The following is a 25654-nucleotide window of genomic DNA, read 5'->3' as shown; positions in this document are numbered from 1 at the left end:
TGCCCATCTGGCTGGAGAGGGCTGGGTGGTACTGTACATCTGGACAGAATCATCACTGAGCAGAACCTTGAAAGCAGCATCCTCCAGAGGTCTGACAGTAAAGAGCAGGGAATAGTGGAAGCAAAAGTGTTTAATGGCAGTTCTTGAGCTGAAAAATGACGATGAAATTGAAATAGAAGAAGTCTATTGAGTCATTACTTAGAACTTTCTGAAATTTTTCAAGGTCTGAGTTCACAAGGGCCTACTTTTAGCTAGGTGGAAGTTCAAAGTTTTTCTTTGCTTCAGCATGCTTTTTTCAACCAACATTTGCAAGTGATTTCAAACATTTAACATTTGTTAAAGGATGCTTGCAGAGGTCTGAAAAGAAATGATCACCAGTTTACACAGAATTTAAATCTTACTAAAACTGTGATGATTTTATGAGGACAAATATTGCTTTTATTTATAGTTGCTCATCTCCAAAGTAGTCAGTGAAAATGTACTGGATGTTGAAGGAGTCCATTAAAGTATTAATTTGTATATTTATACATACAGCCTATGATTATACAAAATACTATAATCTGATTTAGCATGTTCTACAGGTGCCAGGAAAATAACTTATAACAGTTATTACATTATGAAACTGAATTTAAACTAAGCCACCTACTATTAAAAGCATGTGAAATACGTATATTGAAAGCTTGCATAAATCCTAGCAACATAGATGCATTGGGGTTTTTCAATACCCACAGAACAAATTATTTTCTTACATACTCAGTTTAGTAATCCACCAGATTTCCCATTCCAACTTTTCAGTAACTCTTATGTAATTACTTGGGACACAGAAGAATGGATACTTTCTGGACTTCTGCAGCTGCAGAAGTCAGTGCTGTAACATTTATATTTGTCTAGTTATGCATACCAATTCCCAAAGCCATAACCATCTCTACATATAATTCAGATGCAAGAGAAACATAATCCTCAAACGTGTATTATCTTTTTTTGTTCATCATGTCTTTCCCCTAAATCATTCCTAAATTCATTCCAATAATCAGAGGGATTTTCTATTTTAAGTAAATAATACCCTCCAGATAAGGACCATGACTCAGAGAAACAATAAGCCACAAACAACAACAAAAATAATCCCTGGCCTCTTGACTACTTCCCAGATTGCAGTGTTATTAGAATATGATGCGTAGCTGAGCCAGTAACATCACACAGCAAAGAGATTCTTATGCTCACTGAGAAAACTAACTACTTCTGCAAATGATGGGAAAATTAAGGAATAATTCAGTTTAAAAGACCCTCACTTAAGTGTCTAGATACTCTTGTTTACACACTGGCTAGGTTTTGAAGAGATCCCTTTATGCAGTGGGGGCAGGATTCAGTTCCCTCAGCCCGGGGTTTGGGAGCTCTTTGAGATATCCTGCAATATCCTGCCATTGAGATATCCTGGCCTCCAGCTGCAGGTCCAGAAGATCATGAGTTTCTCACAGGTCTGGAGTCTCATCAGAAACTCCACACACGTCCTGCATACTCCAGGACACCTCAGGTATCACTCAAATGTCACCTGTATTTAGGAGACTGAATCCAAAGCCCTATACTAGTTGTTCAATCAACAGCAATGATTCACACCCTGAAGCAGAGAGATAAGAAAGTCAATTGACCATCTAGAATATTTGAGACACTTTAAAATACCTGAGATACCCATATGGAGATAGCATTTACACCACAAGACCTAAGGAAATCTGCTTCCCACTGCAAATGCTACTGGCTGTGAAGTATCATCTCAGAACACACACAGCAGCTATGCTGGACAAGTGAACAGCCCATAGGCGCTCTAGGCAGCTCCTCCAGGTGATCTGGATTACTCCATCAGCCTCACCCTCTGTATTGCCTACTCCTCCAGGCCTCAAATCCATTGCTAAACATATTTTCCACCATTTAAGAAGCAGTTTATCCTCCCTGATCTGTCTCTTCCCAGATGAGGCTGGGTTTCCCATAAGACCCAGGTCATGCTTCTCATACTCGCATGGGTGTCTCATAAATCTCCAACAACACAGATGTTTATGTTTAGTTGAGTGAAGTGAACCTCTAGTAGCTAGTTAGCTGATTCACTGTCTAGGCTGTACTAACTGTATAAACTAGATCTCTATCCTTCTGATTATCAGATTAAAGGGACAATTTAGACAATTGCATAAGAACATACCTCCCCATAAGCACAAGGATTTAGATGTCTTAACTTCAAACTGAATCTAATCACAACTTTCCCGTAAGTATGGGACTATTCCACACATAGACACAGTTATTATCACAAAGCTTTATCCCTTGGTGAAGACTCCACTTTTCTGTTCAGATTTTTCCCTCATTTTGAATGTAATTGAAGAAAAATAAAAAAACAACTTGAGGTCTAAGTATGTGCAGTCTTCTGAACGTCACATTCTGGACCCAAAGGGGCCATATGTAGGTGACAAAGACACTGAATTGCCATTTTAAAGAGAAATAGCAGGAAATGTCATGCAGGAAATGTCATGGAAGCACAGATCAGTGTGTCTTACATCACTTTACAAATCCCTTCTGCATTCAGTATAGGTTTACTGCAGCCATTACTAACAAAAAAAAATACCTTTTTCTACATATCCTGTTCTTCAGTTACTTCATGTTTATTAAAGAGGCTTAATAATTAGTCAAGCACCAGTAGTCATCCTTAAAATTACTTTTTCACCAATTTTTGAATTTATTATTTTGAAAAAGAAGGTCATCAAGATGGCAAACCCCATAGTAGGGGGCCTCAAACACAGCCCAAACAGCCAGTAGGAAGGGGCAATTATCCTGCTGTACTCAGTGTTGGTGCAGCCTCACGCTGAGAGCTGGGTGCAGTTCTGCTCTCCACAGTTTAAGAAGGGCATGAAGGTCCTTGAGTATGTCCAGAGAGGGGCAACAAAGCTGGTGGCAGGGATGGAAAGCCTGTTCTAAGTGGAGCACCTAAGGACTTTGAGTTTGTCTAGTTTGGAGAAAGGGAGGTGGAAGAGTGACCTCACTGCGCTGTGGGGAACTGGAAGGAGGCATTGAGCTCTTTAAAAGGGAACCCATCTTTAGAAATGGAAGAAAAGACAATGCTGGGAACTATCAACCTGTCGGCCACTCCTCTGTGCCTGGGAAGATCGTGGAACAGATCCCAGGGAAGATGCTACGATGCCCCATTCCTGTGAGTGCCTGAGGCCAGGTTGGATGGGGTTCTGAGCAATCTGGGCTAGTTGAAGGTGTCCCTGCCCCCAGAAGGGGGGATGGAATGAGCTAATTCTCAAGGTCCCCTTCCAACCCAAACCATTCTGATTCTTTTCTCCCTGGTATGCAGTCACTGGACACACAGAAATACTTCAAAACTGTGCTGGGGAGGTGTAGATTGGACATCAGGAAGCATTTCTCTTCCTTGAGGGTGGTCAGACATTGGAACAGGCTTCCTAGACAGGTGGTGGATGCTCCAAGCCTGTCCCTGTTCAAGATGCATTTGGAGAATGCCCTAAGTAGCATGCTTGAACTTCCAGTCAGCCCTGAATTGGTCAGGCAGTCCCACAAGATGAGCGTTGCAGCTCCCCTCCAACTGAAGTACTCTACTCTGACAGATCTACAAGATCTGACTTGTACTTACAGATATTTAGTTGGTAGTTATTTGGGTTAGGACATAGTGAAGTGTGTTTTAGCTACAATCTAAATGCTTCAACATATTTCATATGGAGCTGACTACCTTACAGGGGAAAATCCTTGCCACACCAGTTCACCTAAAGAAGGTAATTTATATCAATTGGTTTTCCTTTTCATCCATTTTTTACAACTGGCAGCACTAACGTTCATGACTTTTTACAAGCACCTAAAATTGTGCCAGATGTTCTGTGCTTCACCTAATGACAAAAACTAACAATTTCATTCTGCAAAAGCCTAATAATCAGGTTCAGAAACATAAAATACACATCAAGTAAAGGTTTAACCTCCACTAACAGCTTCTATTAGTAAGTTGTTAATAATTATTTCTTAAAATAGAGCAACCTTCAATCACAGCCTAATTCTGTAGGTCATGCTTAAATATATTTAAACCCATCATTTTTTCCTCTGTATAACTATGTGGGAGCAAAGATTGACATGACAAGGGGAGCTGAAGGAGCTCCAGGTCCTTGCTAGAGGTTTCTCCTTTATTCTATGTGCTTGTCTGGGCTAAGATGTGCACCCTGTTTATATTTGGGTACCATTGGCCCTATTCATATCTTTACTCCACAATAGGATTTGCAGAAGGGCACACTAGATCCTAGAAGCCTTCTGGCTTTTTTGAGAAATTTTTTCTCAGTCATAAATTCAGTGTGGAATACTCCTAAGTGAACCACGTTTTTTTCTGTGTGATCTTGCAAATTTCTGATCATTTAAAATGCCTGCACAGCGGGGAGTTCATCGCTAACAATGCTGCAGTCACTAAATGGGAATTATCTGTCATCTGAATTACATCATCTACAGCCAGGGCCATTATGCAAGCCTCCTTTTGAGGAGCAATTTAACACCACACACTGTAAGGCTGCATTATACTGTACACAATCCCACCAGTGTACAACAACCAGAGTGCCACCTAGTGTGACCCATGCCACCATCGCTGGGGCTAGAAACAAATGCTCACACGGGAGGAACTGCAAGAAGGGGCTGAGAGTACAGCTTGCTAAAATGCTCATAAGCAGCAGATCCTGAAGGAAAAAATATTCAACGTTTTTCAAAATATTTTAATACTAATAAAAACAAGTATGTAGATTAAACTAGAAGGATATGTCCAAATACTGGAAGGAATACATCAATTACTGTCTTTAATGATGTTCAAAACTGAAGCTTTTTTTACTCTCACTCCACAGACAGGAAATTAGCAAATAAAATCTTGAGATTCAGTTTACATCATGAAATAAGATACATCATCCAAACCTTTAGAAATACATTAGAGAAGAGATAAAATCTATGGAGTCCTGTCTACATTGACATTCCTCGCAACTATGCAAGAAACTGACCAAAACCAGATAGTCAAGCAAAACTAGGCTTACCTGAAAGTGCAAAATTATGGTCCATATCAACCCCAAAGTCAATTTGGGATTCCCATCTGTTATATCATCATTTCTGATGTTAACCAGTTTCACCTGCCATCATAGAAAGAAAATACAGGCAAAATTGAAATAAATATGCCACAAATACATAGTGCATTACGCAGGCATGACTATAAAGGATGCACTACTCACTTCCTGAGCCTACTCTGCTGGGTTTTTTAAATTCTCAAAAGCAGAAAGGAATTGCATTCTGCCTGTAAGTGGCCTGCCAGGAATTGCCCTCTCCCACTCCCACCGGGATGAGGACATTCCTCAGCTGTCACTAGGCTGGCAGATCTGCTCCCCATGCCAAACACCCTTTGCCTCAGCTCTTGTCAGAAGGGGAAGGCACGACAGAGGAGGGCAGGATAACATGAATATAATGATCTGTAGCTGCTGTATCAGTCCCAGGGCAGTGCTGGCACTGGAAGTTATCACTGCCGTTCTTCCACCCCACGCTTTCCTGTACTTAAACAAGGATTCAGCAGCAGGAGAACTGGCCTGCTAAAACACAGGTCTGGCTTGATAAAACTAGGAATTTAGTATCACATTTAAGTAAACAATGGCTTAAAAATACAATAATTATTGTAGTTTCTGATTCTGAAGTCATTCATAGTGCTATAAACAAATGCTTAATAGGATTAAAACAAGAGCTGCTGTTATTACGCTCCCATAAACTCACACCCAGAGTGAGCTCAATAATTCTGGTCTTTTCCCTAATTTTATTAATAAATTTAATTTCTCTATATGTATTATGCATCCATAGAACCTAGCAGTTAAAGATGACTCAGCTAAGAGGCATTTTATGCTTACATTATTAGTAAAGTTTCATGCACATGCTTTTCAACATATACCCAGTTATCAACTGAACAAGCAAAGGTATGTCCTTCTTTTGATCTGCAGACATAATCTTTACTGTTTGGAGAGAAAAAAAGTGCCAAACCCCACTCTCTGCAAGAAAGACAATGTATTCCACAGTTTGTTGTTTGTTCATTTCTTAAGTCAGGCTTCAAAATTATCAATATATAGGCTCTCTCTGCCTTATAATCAGAATAAAGCATTGTATTTGGAGGTTACACAGCCAACCTGAGCCAGTTAACTCCAAAATAGTTTAGAAACACCTACTAGAGGGCTGAAATTTTAATCAAGCAAGCCCCACTGACAATTTGCCAAGACCAAAGCCCTTTGCTTTGAACTCAGCAAAGGAGGATTTTGTTCTCAGTGTACACATTCCATTCAGTGACCCGAAAGGCAGGTTTGAAATTTCAAAATGCAAAACAACGTCTGGTTTCATAACAAAACTAAGTATCTGTTTATGGTTTGCTACCTCATATTCTCTCAAACTTCTGAAGTAGCAAAAACAATTTCTTTCTTTTTAAATCAACCAGTTAGAGAGTAGATTTTCATTGGGATGTGATGTTTAGGGAGGAACAGTTTTTCCTTCCATGTTTTGGATAAAGGGAGAAATCCCTTTATCTTCCCTTTGGAAAAGGGAGAAATCAAGCTTCTGTAAGCATTTAAAAGATATTGAAAAGTAGAAAGAAATTCACAGTAGCAGAAATGCAACAGTGTGGATTTCAAGTGTCTGGCTAAAAGGAGATACAAGTGAAATTAAGCCTGAATCTTCCACAATGCCCAGGCGGCTCTGACACCTCTCTAGTTCATCTAAAAAGACCAGTTTTGCTTTTATCAGGATCAAAATTTGACAAAGTTTTCCCAAAACTAATACAATTAAAACAATTAACACCTATACAACATTCTAATATATTTGAATTGGCATTTTGCACTAAAAATTAGATTGGGAACAAAACTGCATACCAGCTGGGCAGCATGAAAGACAGTTAAATTTACTATAAGCAACTCCTAAGGATGTCACCCATAACTTTCTCCTCTTTAATAGTATATAGCACATGGAATGTGCTGTTATTGCTCAGGAAAGGGTGGTGTAAAACTACCTTTGCCACATCTCTCTTAACCATCTCAAGCATGACAAAAAGCTGAGCCTACACAGGCAGCTATTAGACAACAGGCAAAAGAGACAAAACAGGACAAATTTGTTATTTATTAGCTATATGTGACAAAAATTCCATTAATTATTTTTTTATTATTGTTTTCATCATACCTGGCGCTTTTTCAAATAGTCAAGTGCAATTTGGACGTTCTGCAGTCTGTGAAAACGCATCCGACCTTTTTCTCGGGGCTACAAGTGGAAAAGAGTGCTTGTGAGATTTTCTCATCAGACAAAAGAACAAACAGTCTGATTCAAATACACCATGTAGAACATTTGAAGCACTACAGCTTTAATGAAGTCAATACCTTTGGTGGAAAAGTGTGCTTTAGCTATTTATTTTAACTGTAGTTATTTTTTAGTACAGTGGATGGCAAGAGTGGTCCCCAGCTGCAACTTTGATCCATGCAGGCTGATAGCTGTTCCCTGTAAAGTACTATTAAGGCCAAGAGGGCTATTAGCTACAGAAACTAAACATTATTATAAAACATTTACAGTGTATTGAGCAAAACAAAACAAAAGTAATGTCATGGACCTTTATATTGTTCTAGTAAACTCTGTGACAGAAAAGCTTACCTCTGTATGGAACTTCATGGCTTAATGGCATGACTGCATAATGATTATGATACCTATACATATTTATTTAAAGTATCTAATAAAGATAGTATCTTCCTCCAAACAGAATATTATAACATGAACAGTCCTAGAGTGTAAGTTTAAACTCTTGACTTGGGTAGAAAACTTTAAAACATGAAAAATACTAACAAGTCACTCCCCTCAAACAAAGTCAGAACTATCAAAAAGAAATTGTAAAATAAAAATGAGCGGTGTGTTAATGGAAACATGGCAAAACTGCATGCAGTTAGTGTCAAATCACCCAGAAGAAGAATCACACAGAAAACGCATACTTAGCTGTCACAGATCAGCATGGGAAAGCAGTTAAATTTATACCATCAACATCATATCCAAGTCCTTCTAATCTTCCTTATTTCAGATTTTTCACAAACTTTCACAGCAATAAACTGAAGCAGACTATAATTGCTAGGGATCAGCCATGAATATGAGCATTTCCTCAGACAACCACTGTGAAACACACAGATAAGCCCAAGCCTTCCTCAACTGCCTTTTTCCCCCTATGGAGCATCAGATGCTTGCCAAAAAGAAACATAAGAAAATGAAGTTGAATAAGAAGCATAAACTGAAACAAAAAGAATTTTAATTTCTGTTACAGAATCTTCTATTTAGCCCCTTGTTTTTCACACCAATAACTTCAGGATCAAGCATTGCAGCCCTTGCTAACAAGTAGCTTCCACAGATGGAATGAAGGACTGCAGACCTGAAACTTGATTTTCCACAACAAGGAAGGTATAGTAAACCCCAAAATACACAGTTAGCATCTCAGAGGGGAAATATTTCTTTTATAAAACAATGCAGCATTTTGACTTATGCTGCCCTCCAGAAAAAAAGCACAGAAATCCCACTGAAATCACAACTGCAGCACAACACATGGGAGCCAGGGAGGCACTCAGGCCCTATGACAGCAAGTTGCTTTAGCAAATGCCAAAATGCAAGGTCTAAAAAAGCATAAAACAACTCACTCAGACTAACAAGCACCCAACATTTTACATTTTATGAGTAGATATTTCCCTTCTGGATGGGCAAAATATAGAGAATTGATAATTCAGCATTTGTTGCAAGAAAGAGAAACCCTACAAACTATCTGTATTTTTAGTAGCCACAACATAAAGCTGTCGCTGAACTTCTAATCTACCTGCTTTGAAAAAAATCTCTACTACATATGGTAAATTTTAACAAACAGATCTGCACACTGAATTACCTTATTTCAAGATATTACCCAATATTATGGCACACACACCATGCAAAGAGTAAACTGGTGCTTCTAACTAAGAGAAATCAATTTTTTCTATTGATTTCACTTAGAAGAACCTTCAAGTCTTTGTTGAAATTACTTGTATATGGACAATACTGTTTGCAAGTTAAGAAAAACGATCTTAGTTGAATAGAATTATGGTATTTCCCTATCTATTATTTTAAAAAATTATAGCTTCTTGATAGTGTTGTCCAGTATACATTTGCACCATGATTTTGTACAGTTTAATGACAGAAAACAAACAGAAATCTTGAACATTTGTGTTTTAGCTGTTCACAGAAAGACTTGAATAAAAATTTGTCTTTACCACACCTCCACCGTAAACGCACATATCCTGGTTTATCAACAAAAGTCCTTTTGTCCTTTCTACAGCCCACTACTGCGGCACACCAAACTAAGAATTTGCATCAGCAGACACCACACGTCAAACACTGCATTAGTACAGTTATGGGGGTCGGCACCTACCCCCTTATCCTCATCCTCCACATCCTCATGCTGTTCATTTGCGCATGCTTCTGTTGAACTCACCAACCGTAAGGTCTTCAAAAAATCTCGCTCTCTTGGCTAATGAATACAACAGACAGGAGACAGGACAGCAAAAACACAAGACAGACCACAAATGAAAAGAAGAGCATGAAAAGAAGAACATAATGAAGAGAACAAATACCAAGCAAGGGAAGTAATGCTCACAAAGAAAGGAAATGACACCTGAGGAGTGTGTTAGACAATTTCAGGGACATTTGATCCTTGTTATTTGTAAGTTACTCCCTTAAATGCAAAAAGATATTAAGCATCCAATATTTGTTAAAACAAAAATCAGAAAATAAAGGAAAGGAAAGAGCAGAAGAAATAGTGCATTACCCTGTTAAGAAAGTCTCACTAGCCACAAGAAACAAAGAGAACAGATTGGACTCCCCCACAGAATTCACACCAGCATATTTACCAACAGAAATACAACTTGAGTCTTTGGTATCAGGTCGCAGATTACAGAAAATATCAAAGAAATCTACAGCAGTCAATACACAAGGAGTTAATAAACAGAGAAAATACATAATTAACACTCTGAAACCATTGTATTATGATCTAAAAGCTTACCAAGGTGTCTCCAGAAAGGACTTCTAGAAGTGAGATTAAGTTATGTCCATCTCTTAGGTCTTCATATAGGTCATTCACATGCTTTCGAACCTGCACACATAAATGCAAAAAATAAATACATGATCCCTGTTTATAGCTGAGAATTCACACTCATATTAATACATATCTTTCAAAATACAGATAAACCTCAGCTATACCTCAGCATTGCTTTTTTTAATTTCTTCACTTTAATGACAAATTTACAGATGCAAATTAATTGTAATAGACAAAATTCACGTCTGTCTCTGCACTTGGAGTTTCATCACACTTTATATTTATTTAATGAAAAGAAAAACAGTATTAAGCTACAGGTAATGAATGCATGTAGCAATGAAAGAATCAGTATCTCACAATTTAAACAATATCAGATGCTCCCATATTTGGACCTAAATAATGACCACTATGACAACAGTAGCTAGAGTCAATGGACTGTAAAAAAATACCCAACAGATATATATTATCAGCAGCATGCATGTTCACTGCAGTAACACATTTCCTAATCAAAGCATGCCATCCACCAACTAACAGCATGTATTGTCACCTCAGGTTTCTCAGTGCTTAGTGAGCTTTCCCAACAACTCACACACCCACCTCACACACCACACCAAAGAACCATGACATTGGGTTGATCTAGTGAGGGGTTGCAATGACAAGAGAGGCAGATGGAAGATCCACCTTTACTGACAGGCACAACAAATCTGGGAGATATCTGTCCACAGGCAAACTCCTTGAATCTTACCATTAGCTTAAATACAACTTTATCTGAAATGGCTTAAACAATTCCAGCCAGCTGCTCTTTGAATGTGACACAAAAGACCTAATTTTTCAGAATACAGCATCAGAAATTTTCTTCTTCCTAATCTCTGCCAGAGATGAGCTGTACTTCCAACATGAGACCTGTGGGACACACTCTGACTGTCAACATGTGTGTGTGATGAGGGCAGCAAGAATCAACCCAAATCTTCAACTTACTACAACAACTTGGTTTGCTACACTTTTGGGGGAATCTTGAGATTCATCCTGTTCATAAAAAAACCATCTCCATGCCTAAGATTAGCTTCATAAATGCTTTTTAGTTCAAGTTTTCTTATTCCAATTTTAAGCATGAAATTACCCGGCAATCTGTTTTCACAAACACCATCATCTTAACTGAGAGTAGCATCAGAACATATTTATGCTTGTGCTGAAGACTAGCCAGAACAAGTCATCTAGAAGACTGTTCCATGAGGAATTACAACACATCTTTTCCAAAACGCTTACACAGACTCTACATGCACAGCCAAATTACAGTCCAATGCTCTAATACATATACATAAGCTTAACACTCTCACACACACACCAAATAGTATCATTTTAAATTTAGTTACATTTTTTTTAATCCTGCAAGCAATTAACGTAAAAAAAAAAAAAAAAAAAGAAAAGAAAAATTGTCTCTGATAATACTAAAGTACTGCCAAGCTGAACAAAGAACAGGTGTTCTCCTACTACATCTCTGGTGAAATCACAGAAAAGGGAAGCCATATAAATAATTTATATCCCTGATACAAGATTTGATTATGATAAATGCTTGAAAGATGAGAAGCATAAGAATCTTTAATTTTTAACCCACATGTTATTTTTATATTCAAAAGACTATATCAAACTGAGTGCTAAACTCTTTCTGTTAAAAGCAGGCAACTTTTCTTTATGACAAAACCCTGTAAGAGGGCTGCCTGTCCCACCACCACCCAGAACGTGCCACTTTCCACTTCTCTTTGGAAAGCAGAATTCCCAGCCAGAACAGACCCAAAGCTTCCACTCAGATCCCCACACTGTTCTGTGTCTTCTACAAGATTTCCTGGCCTGCCAGGCTTGCCCTCCTCCTCTGTGAGCTGGCATCACAGCACCTGTCACCACTGCCTGCAGTCTGCCTGACAGGGAAAGAAGAGCATGATTCAGCTGCCTGGCCACTACCTAAATGTTCAGGGGCTACACCACTTGGTCCCCCTTCCTTTCCAGAAGGGCTAATGTTTGCCTAGGTCCTGCTGGCCAGTCCCCCACAGATGTCTGTACTGAACACCCTTATACATCTCAAGCCAATGCTTAATGAACCAAAGTTGCACATAGTGATCTCTGGTTTTGCCATCAGTCAAGCCATCCTCCACAGAAAACCTGTTTCTTACAATTTTTATTGATATAATTTGTCTTGATTCTAGAACAAAATCTATAGTTTCACACACTCATGGCTGCTTACAGTTATATGGTAGAAAGGGAAGGACTGTCACTTCCACTGCTGCAAGCAAAACCAGCCCTGTCCTGACAAGGATGCACAGGAGATACCTACCTCTTAGTAGAGCCTGTTGCAACAGGACAAGGTGTAAAAGTTTTAAATTAAAAGAGAGTAGATTTAAACCAGATATAAGGAAGAAATTTTTTACAGTGAGGGTGGTGAAACATGGCAAGAGATTTCGCAAAGAGGTGGATGTCCCATCCCTGGAAACATTCAAGATCAGGTTGGATGGGGCTCCAAGCAACCTGGTCTAGTTGAAGATGACCCTGCTCATTGCAGGGAGGATTGGACTAGATGGCCTGAAGTTGTGTCAGGGGAGGTTTAGGCTGGGTGTTAGGAATAGGTTCTTCACCCAAAGGCGCCTCCACTCTAGATTCTGGTAGTAGGATGCTGGTGGTAGGATGCTGGCTCCCCAGGGAAGTGGTCACAGCACCAAGCCTGACAGAGTTCCAGAAGTGTTGGGACAATCCTGTCAGGCACATGGCAGAATCCCCATTCTTGGGGATGGTGTTCCACAGAACTGGGAGCTGGACTGGATGATCCTTGTAGGTCCTTTCTAACTCAGCTTATTCTGTGATTTTAGAGGTCCCTTCCAACCCAAACTGTTCTAGGATTCTATGACAATTCTACTAAAACAAGAATCACGCCCTTTTTTTCTTGATTAGAAGCAAATATGGCAGGAAAATAGGGTTGTGCCCATTTCTGTGTGTACAGTAGGGGCACACCCAGCATCCACGCAGATCCCTCAGGCCTTCATGTTAGGATGTGGTGTTCCAGACCATTCCTAAAATGTACAGAGCACATTCTCAACTGAAATAGTGTGTGAAGAAGCAGAAACAAACATTAATATGCTGCAAAATCTAGAGTGGAGGCAAAAGAGACAGGGGAGAAAATAAAATCAGATCAAGCAGGAACAACTCAAAGCAACGCCCATGTACTGGAGGCCACCAGGAAATCCCTGAGGCAGGTGAGGTAATCACTGTGGCCCTGGCAAGCTGCATGACTTGGAAACAAGGCAGTTTTGTGCTCACTTATTTGCAAAATTGCCCTTTTTTTTATTACAGGGTCAGGAAAGCAGACTACTATAATCAAATATCTGCCTTAAAAACATCAGAAGGCTCCCTTTCCATATTATAATTAAGCTGAACTGATCATTGTGAGAACATGCCAAATTAGACCTTTTCTTATGGTTTGCAGAACAGGCAAAATTAGAATAAAATCTGAACCATACTTATTTTGAATAACTGAAGTTCAGTTGTCAAGACTTCATAAAATCAGTGTCATTACCCAGAATTATAGTATTAGAGATCCAGCTGAGGCTGTTCAGACCACATTGGCTGGGAAAGTCTTTTTCAAGTACTGCTCTCCTTGCTTCTGGAAGCAGAGTTAATTAAATGCCCAGCCCAGACATAAAGCATTACTGATTTGTCAAAGGAAAATGGGAAAAGGCTCAAAAGTTAGAACTGTAAGGGGTGTGTTTAGGGGAAAAAACAGGTCAGGCCTTAATTACGACTGAGGTCACAGATAAGTCCAAATGACAGCTGGCACAAGGCCAGCTGTGAGTTTTGCAATAAACTTCAAATTCATTCTTTAAGAATCTGAGTCAATGACTGTGGGAGAAAGATCTCTTAGAACACCCACTCACTTCAGTAACAGTAAAACAATTTTCATCAAGATAATAGATAAATAGTTAAGAGCTCCTATGACTACAGTGTTCCACAGCAAATGCCATCAGCATTCAAAGAGCTGAAAAACTTCTGTGGCCACTGTTGAGATCCTGACACCCTGATGAGTTTCCCTAATGTTTCAGTTTCCTAAAAACATACTTAAGCTTGTTTTTAAAGGAAAACTTTTATTAAAAATTATACTTATGGGAGAAACAGTTTTCTGTAAGTTTTGAGAACATGCATGTTTTAGTCCTTTCATCTTTAAAACTTAAGAAATCACAGTGGCAATTCTAACTGCATGATAACAAATCTATGACATAAGTAAAGGATAAAAAAATCCCTCTAATACAAAAAGATGTATTTGTGTACAAAAATAAAGATTTATTAGCCTGACACATGCTATGAGAAACACTCTAAAATTCTGAAGAGGCTGTAACAAGAGCCACGAAGCGCGCAATTGTGAAAATATGAGATTTGTCAAAACATTCCCACGTGACTGATCTGCCAAGGAAGCTGCTTCTTCAAAAATCTTCAAGAGTCCTCGCTTTACTGCGCAGACATCTCACAATCCCCCAGGTAAGAATGAGTATGGCTCAAGGCAGTGCAGCCCCCTCCCCGCCAGGTAATGCCCCCAGCACACTGCGAAGGGCAGCGAGGCGCTGAGCGGGCTCCGTGGCCAGCCTGGTGCCACGCCAGGAGAGCCGGGAGCCTCAGCTCCATGGCCAGCCTGGTGCCATGCCAGGAGAGCAGGGAGCCTCAGCTCCATGGCCAGCCTGGTGCCATGCCAGGAGGAGAGCAGGGAGCCTCAGCTCCATGGCCAGCCTGGTGCCACGCCAGGAGAGCCGGGAGCCTCAGCTCCATGGCCAGCCTGGTGCCACGCCAGGAGAGCAGGGAGCCTCAGCTCCATGGCCAGCCTGGTGCCACGCCAGGAGAGCAGGGAGCCTCAGCTCCATGGCCAGCCTGGTGCCACGCCAGGAGGAGAGCAGGGAGCCTCAGCTCCATGGCCAGCCTGGTGCCATGCCAGGAGGAGAGCAGGGAGCCTCAGCTCCATGGCCAGCCTGGTGCCACGCCAGGAGGAGAGCAGGGAGCCTCAGCTCCATGGCCAGCCTGGTGCCATGCCAGGAGGAGAGCAGGGAGCCTCAGCTCCATGGCCAGCCTGGTGCCACGCCAGGAGGAGAGCAGGGAGCGTCAGCTCCGTGCACACCGACACGCACACCCACAGCCCCTGCTCTCTCCTCTCCTGCCCCGAACCCAAAACTCGCTGCCGGGAAAAACCCCAACTCCAAACACGCAGCCTGGTCACAATGCTCGTTTTGCACTGAATCCCATACCACACTCATTCTGTTGAAAGCAAACGAGCATGCAGGTGTTGGTTTCTTTCTCGGCTGTTTTATGGCCTGGAAAGGCTCGGGGATGGCCTTGGGCAGCCCACGCTCCAAAGGACGAGAAGAGGCTTCAGGTTTTTTCTCGGTCTTCAGTGTTTCTTAGTTTTTTATCTAAAAGATTTTCTCTCGGCCTGACAGAGGTCTGCACATCAAGCCAGCCATGAGCACACTGCGAGCCCCCGGGGCGGTCACTTATCTTTATACCCAAAACTACGTATACAATATTTACCTATTTTCCCCAATACCTTTTACCCTTATTGACCAGTGCACTTTTAGTAATAACCAATCCCAAAGTGCCACCATCACCACAGAAGAAGGAGGCCAAGAAGAAGAAGAAGAAGAAGGACAGGACACGCCCCAATTCCTCCATCTTACTTCTCTAGACCCCCCTGTACAGAAATCCCAAGCCCTGTGTTTCACACTCTAATTAACTTATCCCTTCACCATTCACCCAGTGAAATCCTCCCATCCTCATACAGGTGTCGTCTCCTGTGTAGGATCAAAGTCCAGCCACCAGCAACATTCCAGGACCTCCGAGCCCCCCAAGGGTGGTCTTGGTGACTCGGCACATCAGTCCTGAGGTGCTGAGATCCCACACGCAGGCTTATTGAAGAGGATTTGATCCCGGTGAGGAGCACTGAGCCTGTGTGCAGGAGCCGCGGGGCTGCAGGTGGTGCTGCTCCCGCAGCTCCAGGCTGGACACCCCGCCCAGGACACCCCGCTCAGGACACCCTGCCCGCCTCCCCATCACCCAGGACACCCCGCCCGGCTCCTCATCACCCCGGACACCCCGCCCGGCTCCCCATCACCCCGGACACCCCGCCCGGCTCCCCATCACCCCGGACACCCCGCTCAGGACACCCCGCCTGCCTCCCCATCACCGGCCCGCAGCCGGGGCTGGCAGCGAGCTGGCACACACCCTTGGGCCAGAGCTCTTTTGGCCTCCTGTTCCCTTGCTAGCACAGTCTGGGAAATCCAGTCTTAGGCCTAGCGGCTCCAAAACTCATTTTCACTCTCTTCTTTTTCGCTCCTTGCTTTTGACAGCCTAATAATCCACTCTACAGGAAACAATTCTCGTGGTTCACGGAGAATAAATGGTTCTTTCTGTAATACTCAGGAGGAATTTTTCTGTTTGAATATGTTTCTGGATATTAATTCTCACAAGTAGCAGACACAGCTACTGTTACTCAATTCCTTTATTAGGGAATTCCTCACTCCTTAGGGGATTATTAAGGATTAATAGTTATTAAATTCTTTACTAAGGATTTTATTAAGGAACATTTAAACAAGTCTCCTTTACAGAGTGAGTTCAACGCCCCTGATCTTTGTTTACAGCAGATGTTTTCTAACTGAAGATTCATCCTTGATTGCATCCTTGGATTCATCCTTCACTGTCTCCTCTGGCCAATGCTTTACATTCTGTTATCATGACAACCATAACATCCTTCCTGTGTTCCATCCCTCTAACAGCCTGTCCTTGTAACTAAAAAGCTCAGCTCAGTCACTTTTTTTTTGCACATTAACCTTCACATTTCTCCCAGACAACTCAATCTCCATTGCTTTCACATACTCAATTTTGCCCCAGCCTTCAATTATTTCCCATGTCTCTGGATAACTATTAATCATACAATATTTGTCTGGCTTTGAGGTGTAAATATACTCTGGCTCAATTTAAAAAAAAATAATATGGCCATTGCTAAATATCCTTATATTTTTCTTAACATCCCACATTTTTGTTTCATGAAATGCATTCCAGTATTTTCCTAATCCCCAAATCAGCAAGTGTGCAATCAGAGGTATAATCTTACATATATATCAAACTGTAGGACATAAACGAACACATCAAGGAGTCCTTCTATGGATTTCAGTAGATGTGATTTTTGAAACAGCATCATTGTATGGAAGAACTTTAAGCAAGTATCCTAAATGTCACAAGTCCTTCCCACTTCCTACAGGAAAAGAAAATTGGGTCCATTAACACCAAAACAGAATGAGCCAGATAGGAAGGGACCACAGTGGGTCATTTGTTCCAGCCTTCATATTGGAGTCACCCACTGCACAGGATGGTGTCCAGATGGCTCTTGAATATCTCCAGTAAGGGAGACTCCACAACCTATTCCAGTGCTTGGTCATCTGCACAGTGAAGAAGTTCTTCCTATATTCAGGTGGAAGCTCCTGCGCTTCAGTTTCTGCCCATCGCCTCTTGTCCTGTTGCTTGGCACCACCTGCCACCCATCCTTTAGATACTCATACACCTTGATGGGTTCCCTCTGTCATCTCTTCTCAAGGCTCAATCAGCCCAGCTCCCTCAGCCTTTCCTCGTAAGAGAAATGCTCCAGTCCCTAAATAATCTTTTTTGCCCTCTGTTGGACCCACTCCAGGAGTTCCATGTCTCTCTTGTACTGGAGAGCACACAACTGGACACATCTCAAAACATTTTGACAAAGGGGCTCAAAGGTTCTCTCCAACCAGCATTGATCCAACCACTCAGGATATCCCCCAGGTCCCACTCCACTCACTTATTATCACTATCACAGCACTACCCTCACTGCTATTAATCCACAGTCTTGGTTGTCTGCTTGTAAATTTGCATATTGGCATCAGCAAATCCACCTCCGTGGAGCCCCTGCAGATTCACAAGCAGAAATGCGTATTCACTAACATAAAATGGATGTCTACTCCACCACTGCTACAATTTAAAGATCTAAAACATAAAGTCACAGAGATGTCCAGCAAGTTTGAGAATCTACTGCACTGAATTAACCTTCATTTTGTGGATAGATCAAAGAGAACATGAGGGGCTGATGCCACATGTGGTGTGGCATGTGAGGTTCCATGCCAGTCCACTCATACTCCCAGCCAACAACACTGCTTGCACAAGTTGTGATTTCAAGGCACAGCATTCCCATCTCTCTTCCCCCTTTTGCACCACTGTAATTCTTTTAGATTTTTCTTCAGATCAGTACACTTTGTTTTGATGGTTTTGTATGCAAGACTAAAGATATTTATAAATATTCCAGAAACAACTAAAACAAAGAAAGTGTGACTCACAACGAAGTGGATTTGCTCCCTTGTAACATCTGTTCTCCCCTTTAAAAAATATTTTATTTACAAAGGTATAAATGTGATAAACAATTAACAAGAATATAAAGCAAACATCACTTAGCTTCACCTTACATGGCAACCATCTCAAAGAAGGCATTTTCACTGGAACTGTAGGATTAATGCAGATTGAAATCACTAAAGTAATAAAAATATAAGCTTTGCTGAGGAATTTTGCAGCGATCAGCTTCAAGGCTCAAAAGCTGAATTATACTTCACCAGAGAAGGGCTGTGCCTTACAAGGCTGTCAGAAAACACTAAAAGTGTAAGGTTAAAAAGGACTGGACAGATCACTCAGTCCTGTGCAGTTTGGCTAAAAACCACTAGAGATTCTCCTCTAATTAATTCTTGAAAATCCAAATGAAGGAAATGTAAAACACAGTACAAGTGCTTCAGTGTTTGACTACACTTACTTGGCTTTACAGAGAGGGACATTTTTCCTCACTAATCTTCAAACTAAATCTCCTGTAAAATAAACTGATGTTTTTGTTGCCCCTTCCCCTAAAGTTTGACCTCAGAAATCATGTGTTCACCAGCCCCTGCATAAACACTTTTTACATACTGAGGACACATTATCACGTCTCCCTTCAGTCTTCTTAGCTTCAGACTAAACAAACTCAAATTATCACAACCTACTCTCGATCTTCCAAGAAAAATTATCTTCTTACTACTTTGTTAGAGATGCCTACAAGCCTCTTGTCCACACAGAGATCAGAAGTCAGGCAGCCAGGCAGAGTTTCACAGCCCAGTGCCCACAATTGTGTCTATGAGAAAGCAGGATTACAGGCTGCCTCCTTGTCTCCTAAGCACCACGCTGCCCACAGGGCAGGGTGAGGAGCTCATGTGGAGTTCCTGGAGCTCCCTGGGCATAAACCAACACAGCCCAGGGCAAGGAATGAATCCTGTGAGGTTTGTGGCAGGGCAAGGACAACGGCTGTTGCTGACACCACTGAAGGCTGGAGCCAGAGACTTGTAGAGCCAGAGAGAAGCAGGTGTACCTGTCCCTGCAAAGGTGAAGGCACAGAGCTTGAAACCTCACTTGAAGAAAGAGTGAGGGCAGCAGGCCCTGGGATGCTCCTCAGGGGAAGGTCCTTGCTCATGGGCGTTGCTGCCAGAGGCAGATGCTGCTGCTGCACCTGACAGCACCCATGGCAGCAGCAACAGCCAAGGGCACTGGCTCTTCCCAGCACCAGCTCTAGCCATTATTAATGGCAATAACCCCAGCAAGCTCTGTCAGCTATCCTTTCACCTCAGTTTTGTGGCAGTGATGCGCTGAGGACACTACGTCTGGTAGCATGTAAAAAAGTACAGACATGCCATTTGCACCACTTCCCCTTTGTCCACCTGCTTTCAAAGATCAGATGTTCCCCAGTCTCCCCTGGGAGAGAAGTCACCCTGCAAGGTCTCTAACTCCTCATTGTTTTCTTCTCCTTGGGAGAGAGGTATTATGCTTATTGTAATTGCAGACTTCTAGAAGTCTCCCCCCTCCTCTGAGTTCTTAAATAGAATGATAAAATGTTACAAATCAATGAGTTACTAACTGTTGGATAAATAAAGCTGTGTGATAAGAAAATGTCACGTACCAAATATTCTTCAATCCACTGTTTCCTTATCTGAATTTCACCCTCATCTTATTAAAACATGTTTCAGCACTTTATAGAAAAAAGAGACCAAAGTAATTCAGACATTTCTACATTGGTCAAAACTATTTATCTTCTTCTATTTCTTGGTAATGTACTTCTAAACAATACTTCCTTTTTCTTCATATTCTGACATTATTACAGGGTCTTTCTCCTCTGATCTTCCAGGTCACATTAATTCATTCCGGACCCTGTACTTCTCTGATTTTACCCCACATTGCTTTATTAACTCCTTTATACAAACCTTTAATTCTGCTACCCTTATTTCCACTTCTCGTACAGCTCCTTTGTATTTCACACACCTTGAAAGCAGCAGTATTTTCTGTGCAATGCCTCCTATCTGTTCTGCCTGGCTGTAGCCTGCCTTTGTGCCTCTTACCTTCAACAACTGCTAAATCTCCTGCATTTCTGCCTCTCCTGTATTACTCCCCCATGAGACCCTACCTGTTGCTTTCTCCAGCTCATTATCTTGCTTTTACTTCTCACTTCTCTTTTTTTCTTTGAAAAGTGAGCCTGGGATTTACAACCACTGGCTTCCAAATTACCTTGCTTTTTTTACATTTTGAAGCAGCCCCTCCCAGCCAGTCCAGACCTATCTAACAAAGCAGCTTTGACAGCAACTTTCTGAATTTGGCAGGCTGAAGGTCTCTCTGGCTGGCATTTCGCTCACAAAACTTGTTCACACCAGAGGCAGCCCCTGCAGCAGGCAGGGAACAGAGCAGCAAGGGTGGTTTGCACACCTGCCTGGGGATGAGCTGAGCTGTGCCACAGAAATGCCTTTCTTACATACAATACTCAGGGCTCCTTTGCAGGTTTTCAAATGCAGAATTCCACCTTGTCCCTTCTGTCAATTATGAGGATAAATTATTTTCCCCGTTGCTACACAGTTCTGTCTTTCCAATGCCAAATTAGTGACCAAAAACCCACCATCAAATTTCTTGATACAGCTCAATGCCTCCAATCAACAGCAGCCATACTGCCTTTTTTCTTTGGCCAGGAACATGCCACAGTGTTTCAGTACACCCGCTTCTCATCACCCTCCGTGTTTCCAACTTGGCCTCACCGTTCCTGGCCTCTACTACCTGCTGCTAAATGTAACTCACCAGGGAGGAATTGTTTCAAGTATGCAAATGTAATGCTAGTAACATTAAACTCAGCTCTAAAACAAACCCTCACCAAACAAAATACGCTCCAAACATGCCTGAAGTAGGTAAAAAATACTAAGGTTGGCTGATAAAATATTATTCCAATTAAAATCCTCCTAAGTAAAGGAGCATTGTGATGCTATGTGATTACATTGAAGTGTCCCTGTTCAAAGCACCATAAATGCCTTTAACAGAGAACACCTTTCCTTACAGGAATAACACGTGCCTTTTTAGGTCTTCACACTGTCACACATCTACACTACCTCAGGGCAAGCCTTCCTTTCCAGAGTATATGAAATATTGCTGTAGATCAAAATACTTAGGTAATGTCTGTGATTAAATGTTTGAAGTTGCTCACTGTCTGGATTCCACACACTGGGGAAAAAACTGCTCCCACTGGAGCCAATGGCACAGTTACATTAGCCCAAAGGGAGCTAGACCAAACCCTAGTACTTTTAAACTGATATATAAATAATTATTAGATACAGATACATCAAAAGTATATAGATAAAAATAAGCTTATGCATAATTTAACAATTAATTAAAAAGTCAACACTTAATTGCAAATGCTAGAATTTTATCTCTCGCAATCTCCAAGGAATAAATAATATTAAATTAAATCTATGCTGAGAACTAATTGCAAACAACGGACCGAACAAAAAAGAGAATTAATTAATACATTAATATATTAAGTCTATAACAGGGAGCATATTGATTCTAGTGGTTCTAATTCATCATGCAGTCAATGCATGGCAGACTTAGTTCTCCTTATACTCATTCTTTCATGTAAGAGCACCTATATAAACCATTTTCTTTAAAAACCCACCACACATGAAAGCATGTGCTCAACTGGTTCAATAGGGTTGCATGCCATAAAAATCGATATGCTCAAGCTAGCCTATATTTCATGCATATTTAATTTATTGGTTTCAGTTATTCTCTCTCCTGTTCCCAATTAGTCATGAAGTCTGAATGCATTAAAGAGGATCAAATAAGCTTAAAATCTGTGGCACAGTTTTTATTGACTTGAACTTGCTTATTTATTTATTTGCTTACTGGCAGAGAGATTTTTGTGATGCAATTCATCATTATCCTTTAAAAATTTGTACAATTCCCTCCTCTTTTGCAGCTTTAACTTGTGGCATTTGTCACTACTTTTCCTCACTGTTTCCTGGTTACTTTACTCTCTCATCTAAACTTTAATTAAACACCAAAAAAGTCCCCAATTTGCTTGCTAAGCTGTTATGCAAATGGCTGCAGTTCATACTAAGCAGTGTAGTTTACCTCCAAATGAAGAATTTTTGAAAAAAATGTGTGCACAATGAATAAACTGCAATTGTGCAAATTTCCAGAGAAAGTACCAAAAACTCCTTTGCACCATTAACTGATGACGTTCTTCAAGAGTTGTTTTTATTTATTTTTTCAGAAGGGCTATGTCTGAAAGAAAAAATACTTCAAGACCTTTTAGAATTAGTCCTGAAAACACAACAGAAGAAAATTTTAGGAGAAAAACTGAAATGTTCTTCTGTCCACCCATAAGACAGTAGGCATAGCTAAACAATTGAATTCCAAAATAGAGGAGGAAATACTGATCCTTTAGCTGCGCTCAATGGCTAAAGCAAACTGGGGACCACCTTGAAGTGGAATTTTATGGAAGTTGTGCCCAACACAGTTTGCAGCAGCTGTCAGAATGAACTGGGGGGAGAGTATACAAAGCTCATTTAGATGCACCAGCACAGCAAGGAATCAGCCTTCATTTATTTTACAAGGTGGGGGGGGGTGCACTTTTTCTGAGTGTGTTTCAAAATCAAAAGCTGTTAAATTGAGATTTTTTTTTAAAAGCTACTACCATTAGACTAACACCAGGCACCTCATCCCTCATCCTTTAATATCAATGTAGAGCTGCAAAGTACTCATTTCTAAAAGCAGAGGTGGGGAATTTTAAATAACATTTTAACTGCAGGCTGGAAAAGAAGATACTGAGAGCAGTGCTATCTAAAATGATAACCACTAGTGTCAGTAAAGTGCCAGCTTTCAGCAAGGAATGACTGAGCTCTATCAGGAATAGTCGATCCTGCTGCCATTAAGGTCATACCTGAACATTTCACAAAGCAATCGACCTAAGAGGCCATTTGCAAACCCTGTGCTGCCTGAAGGACACCCAGGAATCAATAACTTCAGGTTTCTATTCTGAATTATTCATTCAGTCTTTGCACAGCAAAAAGCTGTTCTCTCTCTCACTAATGCAGCCAGGCACACAGGGCAGCTAGAAGGCCAATTAAGAGGCTCTCTAAAACTTTTTATTCTGTGAAAACAAAGAAACATTTTCCCTTGAAGGGAAGTGTTCACTCTATCACTAGCCAGTCTCTGCTTGCCTTGCCTTTAGTTCTATTTTCTGTACATCCTAAGTTCTAATAAAGAAACAAAGTATTTCAAAATAGCCCATTTAATCTCTCAGGACTAGGACCTGGCACTACAAAAATATTTTTTAATTGATTTGAAAAATAAAATCAACAACAAAGAGGAATTTATCTGCTTTTATTCTGTTTTCATCAACAGCTTCTTTTATTTCCTGACTTTCGTCTCATCCTCCACTGGTGCTTCATACATGCCTCACTACTTCCTTAAGTTATGGGGTTTTGAATTCAAAGGATGTCAGGAAGAATTTCTGGGCTTTCATGGAGGCTGGATTTCTCCTTGGGCACTTTAGGACCACGAGAACACTACACTAGAATAAAACATGCAGACACAAATTTACCTGCTCGTGTCACAACAAGGGTTACTTACTGCTCAAGCAAGATTTAACACCCTATTTTTACAGCAGCAGAGTGAAACACTTGCTGGAAGCAGAAGCTGCTTCCAAGAAGAGAGGAGACCTCTGCCCCACCACCACACACACTGGCATGTGAACTCTCCCTGGGAGCTCAAACCACAGCAGCAGGCAGGTCTAAAGTCCAATATCTCACCTCTCCAGTCTGTATGTCAACAAGACATAAAAGATAGCATTTGAACTGGAGCCACACCATCAGACAGCAAACAGTAGCCTGAGCAAGTCTAAAGCTCCAACCAGTCCTCAGAAAATCTGTTATCAATTCAAAAGAAAAATTTCAGCATTAAAAAAACTTAGTGACAGTCCACTTGACCTTAAGCTGTGGAATTCAAAGATAACTTGAACAGCTGAATTTTGCAAATAACACACTGCATACCTGTCAAAAACTAGGTATCTCAAGAACACGAGCAGGAAATATTTCTACAATGACTATGTTTCTATTTTAGCAAAGCACATAACATGCTTTACTGCTCAACTAAACTGACAAGGGACTAACACTGAATTTTAAATATTGTGCACTTACACACTTTGAATCTAATGCAACCAGAGATGGGCAACAGACAGCAGAAGAGTAAATATTTATAGTCATCTGGTTCTTTGTGGTTACTTAGTAAACACCATAAATATAGAACTTAATCAGAAGAGTGACAGTAGGCTCCCATGCCATTCCCCAGCAAAAGATGGGAACTCATAAAATCATCATTTCTGCTGACCTAGAATAAAACCTCTTAGATATATTGGTATAAAAGCATGCAAATTTGGGACTTTCTCCAGGACTGCAGGAAAATAGGAGTTTAATTAGAATGAGGAAGGAAAGCACTAAATAAGAAAGGGAAATGTGAAAAGAGATGAGAAAAGAAAGAGAAAAAATAAAAGCAAAAGAATAATCAGGGCACAGAGAAAAGAAACAGGAAAAAGAAAGCAAAAAGCACAAATAGGAGGGGGAAAAAAGATGAAATTAAAATCTGATCCATCCCCATGCCCATAGTGGGGACATGTCCACATGTGTGGTCTGGTCTTTCCCAAGAACTCTCATAATTTTCACTGTCATCTTTTCTGCTTCTTGTTGGACCCTACACATGACAGACATGACCTCCTTTTACAGTCAGTGTAGCAAAAGCATTTCTAGGATAAAATTTATCTTCCCCTTAGGTAGTTGTCTTAGTGGAGGAACACTGAAAAGGGCCTGTTCCCTCAGTTATCTACTAAACAAGTCTGGGTAACGTGCTCAAATAAATCTATGCCTGAAATGAGACAATTCCCAAATGGTTTGTCTGAAACAAGGTATTCACAGTGAATGTGCAAATATGAGTTGAATATGATTTGTATTAAATATGAGGTAGCTGGAAATGAGGGCTCAAGTTCAACTCAGTGCATTGCCTAGGAGAAGGCCATTGTCTCTGCTAGAAATGCACTCATTTACTGTGCTATTTTTCTATATTCCCTCCATGTTATCATGCTAGCTTTCTAAATATGTCCTTATGTTTTAAGAC

The 25654-nt window shown here is 40.9% G+C and overlaps 1 protein-coding gene across 10 annotated transcripts in view; it reads right to left on the bottom strand.

Annotated features, from left to right (window-relative positions):
- The window catches only part of DST (dystonin), a 289433-nt gene that overhangs the window by 173932 nt on the left and 89847 nt on the right, over positions 1–25654 (bottom strand). For 8 of the 10 annotated variants that reach the window (XM_063150659.1, XM_063150660.1, XM_063150657.1 and 5 more), the window contains 3 exons: positions 10085–10174; positions 7213–7290; positions 5052–5144 (listed from right to left, as the gene is read on the bottom strand). In XM_063150659.1, coding sequence (XP_063006729.1) covers positions 5052–5144; positions 7213–7290; positions 10085–10174 — 261 coding nt within the window. Of the gene's footprint in view, positions 1–5051; positions 5145–7212; positions 7291–9454; positions 9554–10084; positions 10175–25654 lie in introns of all 10 variants that reach the window. The other 2 variants (XM_063150658.1, XM_063150655.1) reach the window with 1 other exon arrangement.

This window comes from Melospiza melodia, chromosome 3 (genome assembly GCF_035770615.1).
Source record: "Melospiza melodia melodia isolate bMelMel2 chromosome 3, bMelMel2.pri, whole genome shotgun sequence".
NCBI lineage: Eukaryota > Metazoa > Chordata > Aves > Passeriformes > Passerellidae > Melospiza > Melospiza melodia.
Note: the sequence above shows the minus strand (reverse complement) of the source record. Positions and strands in the feature narration are given on the sequence as shown.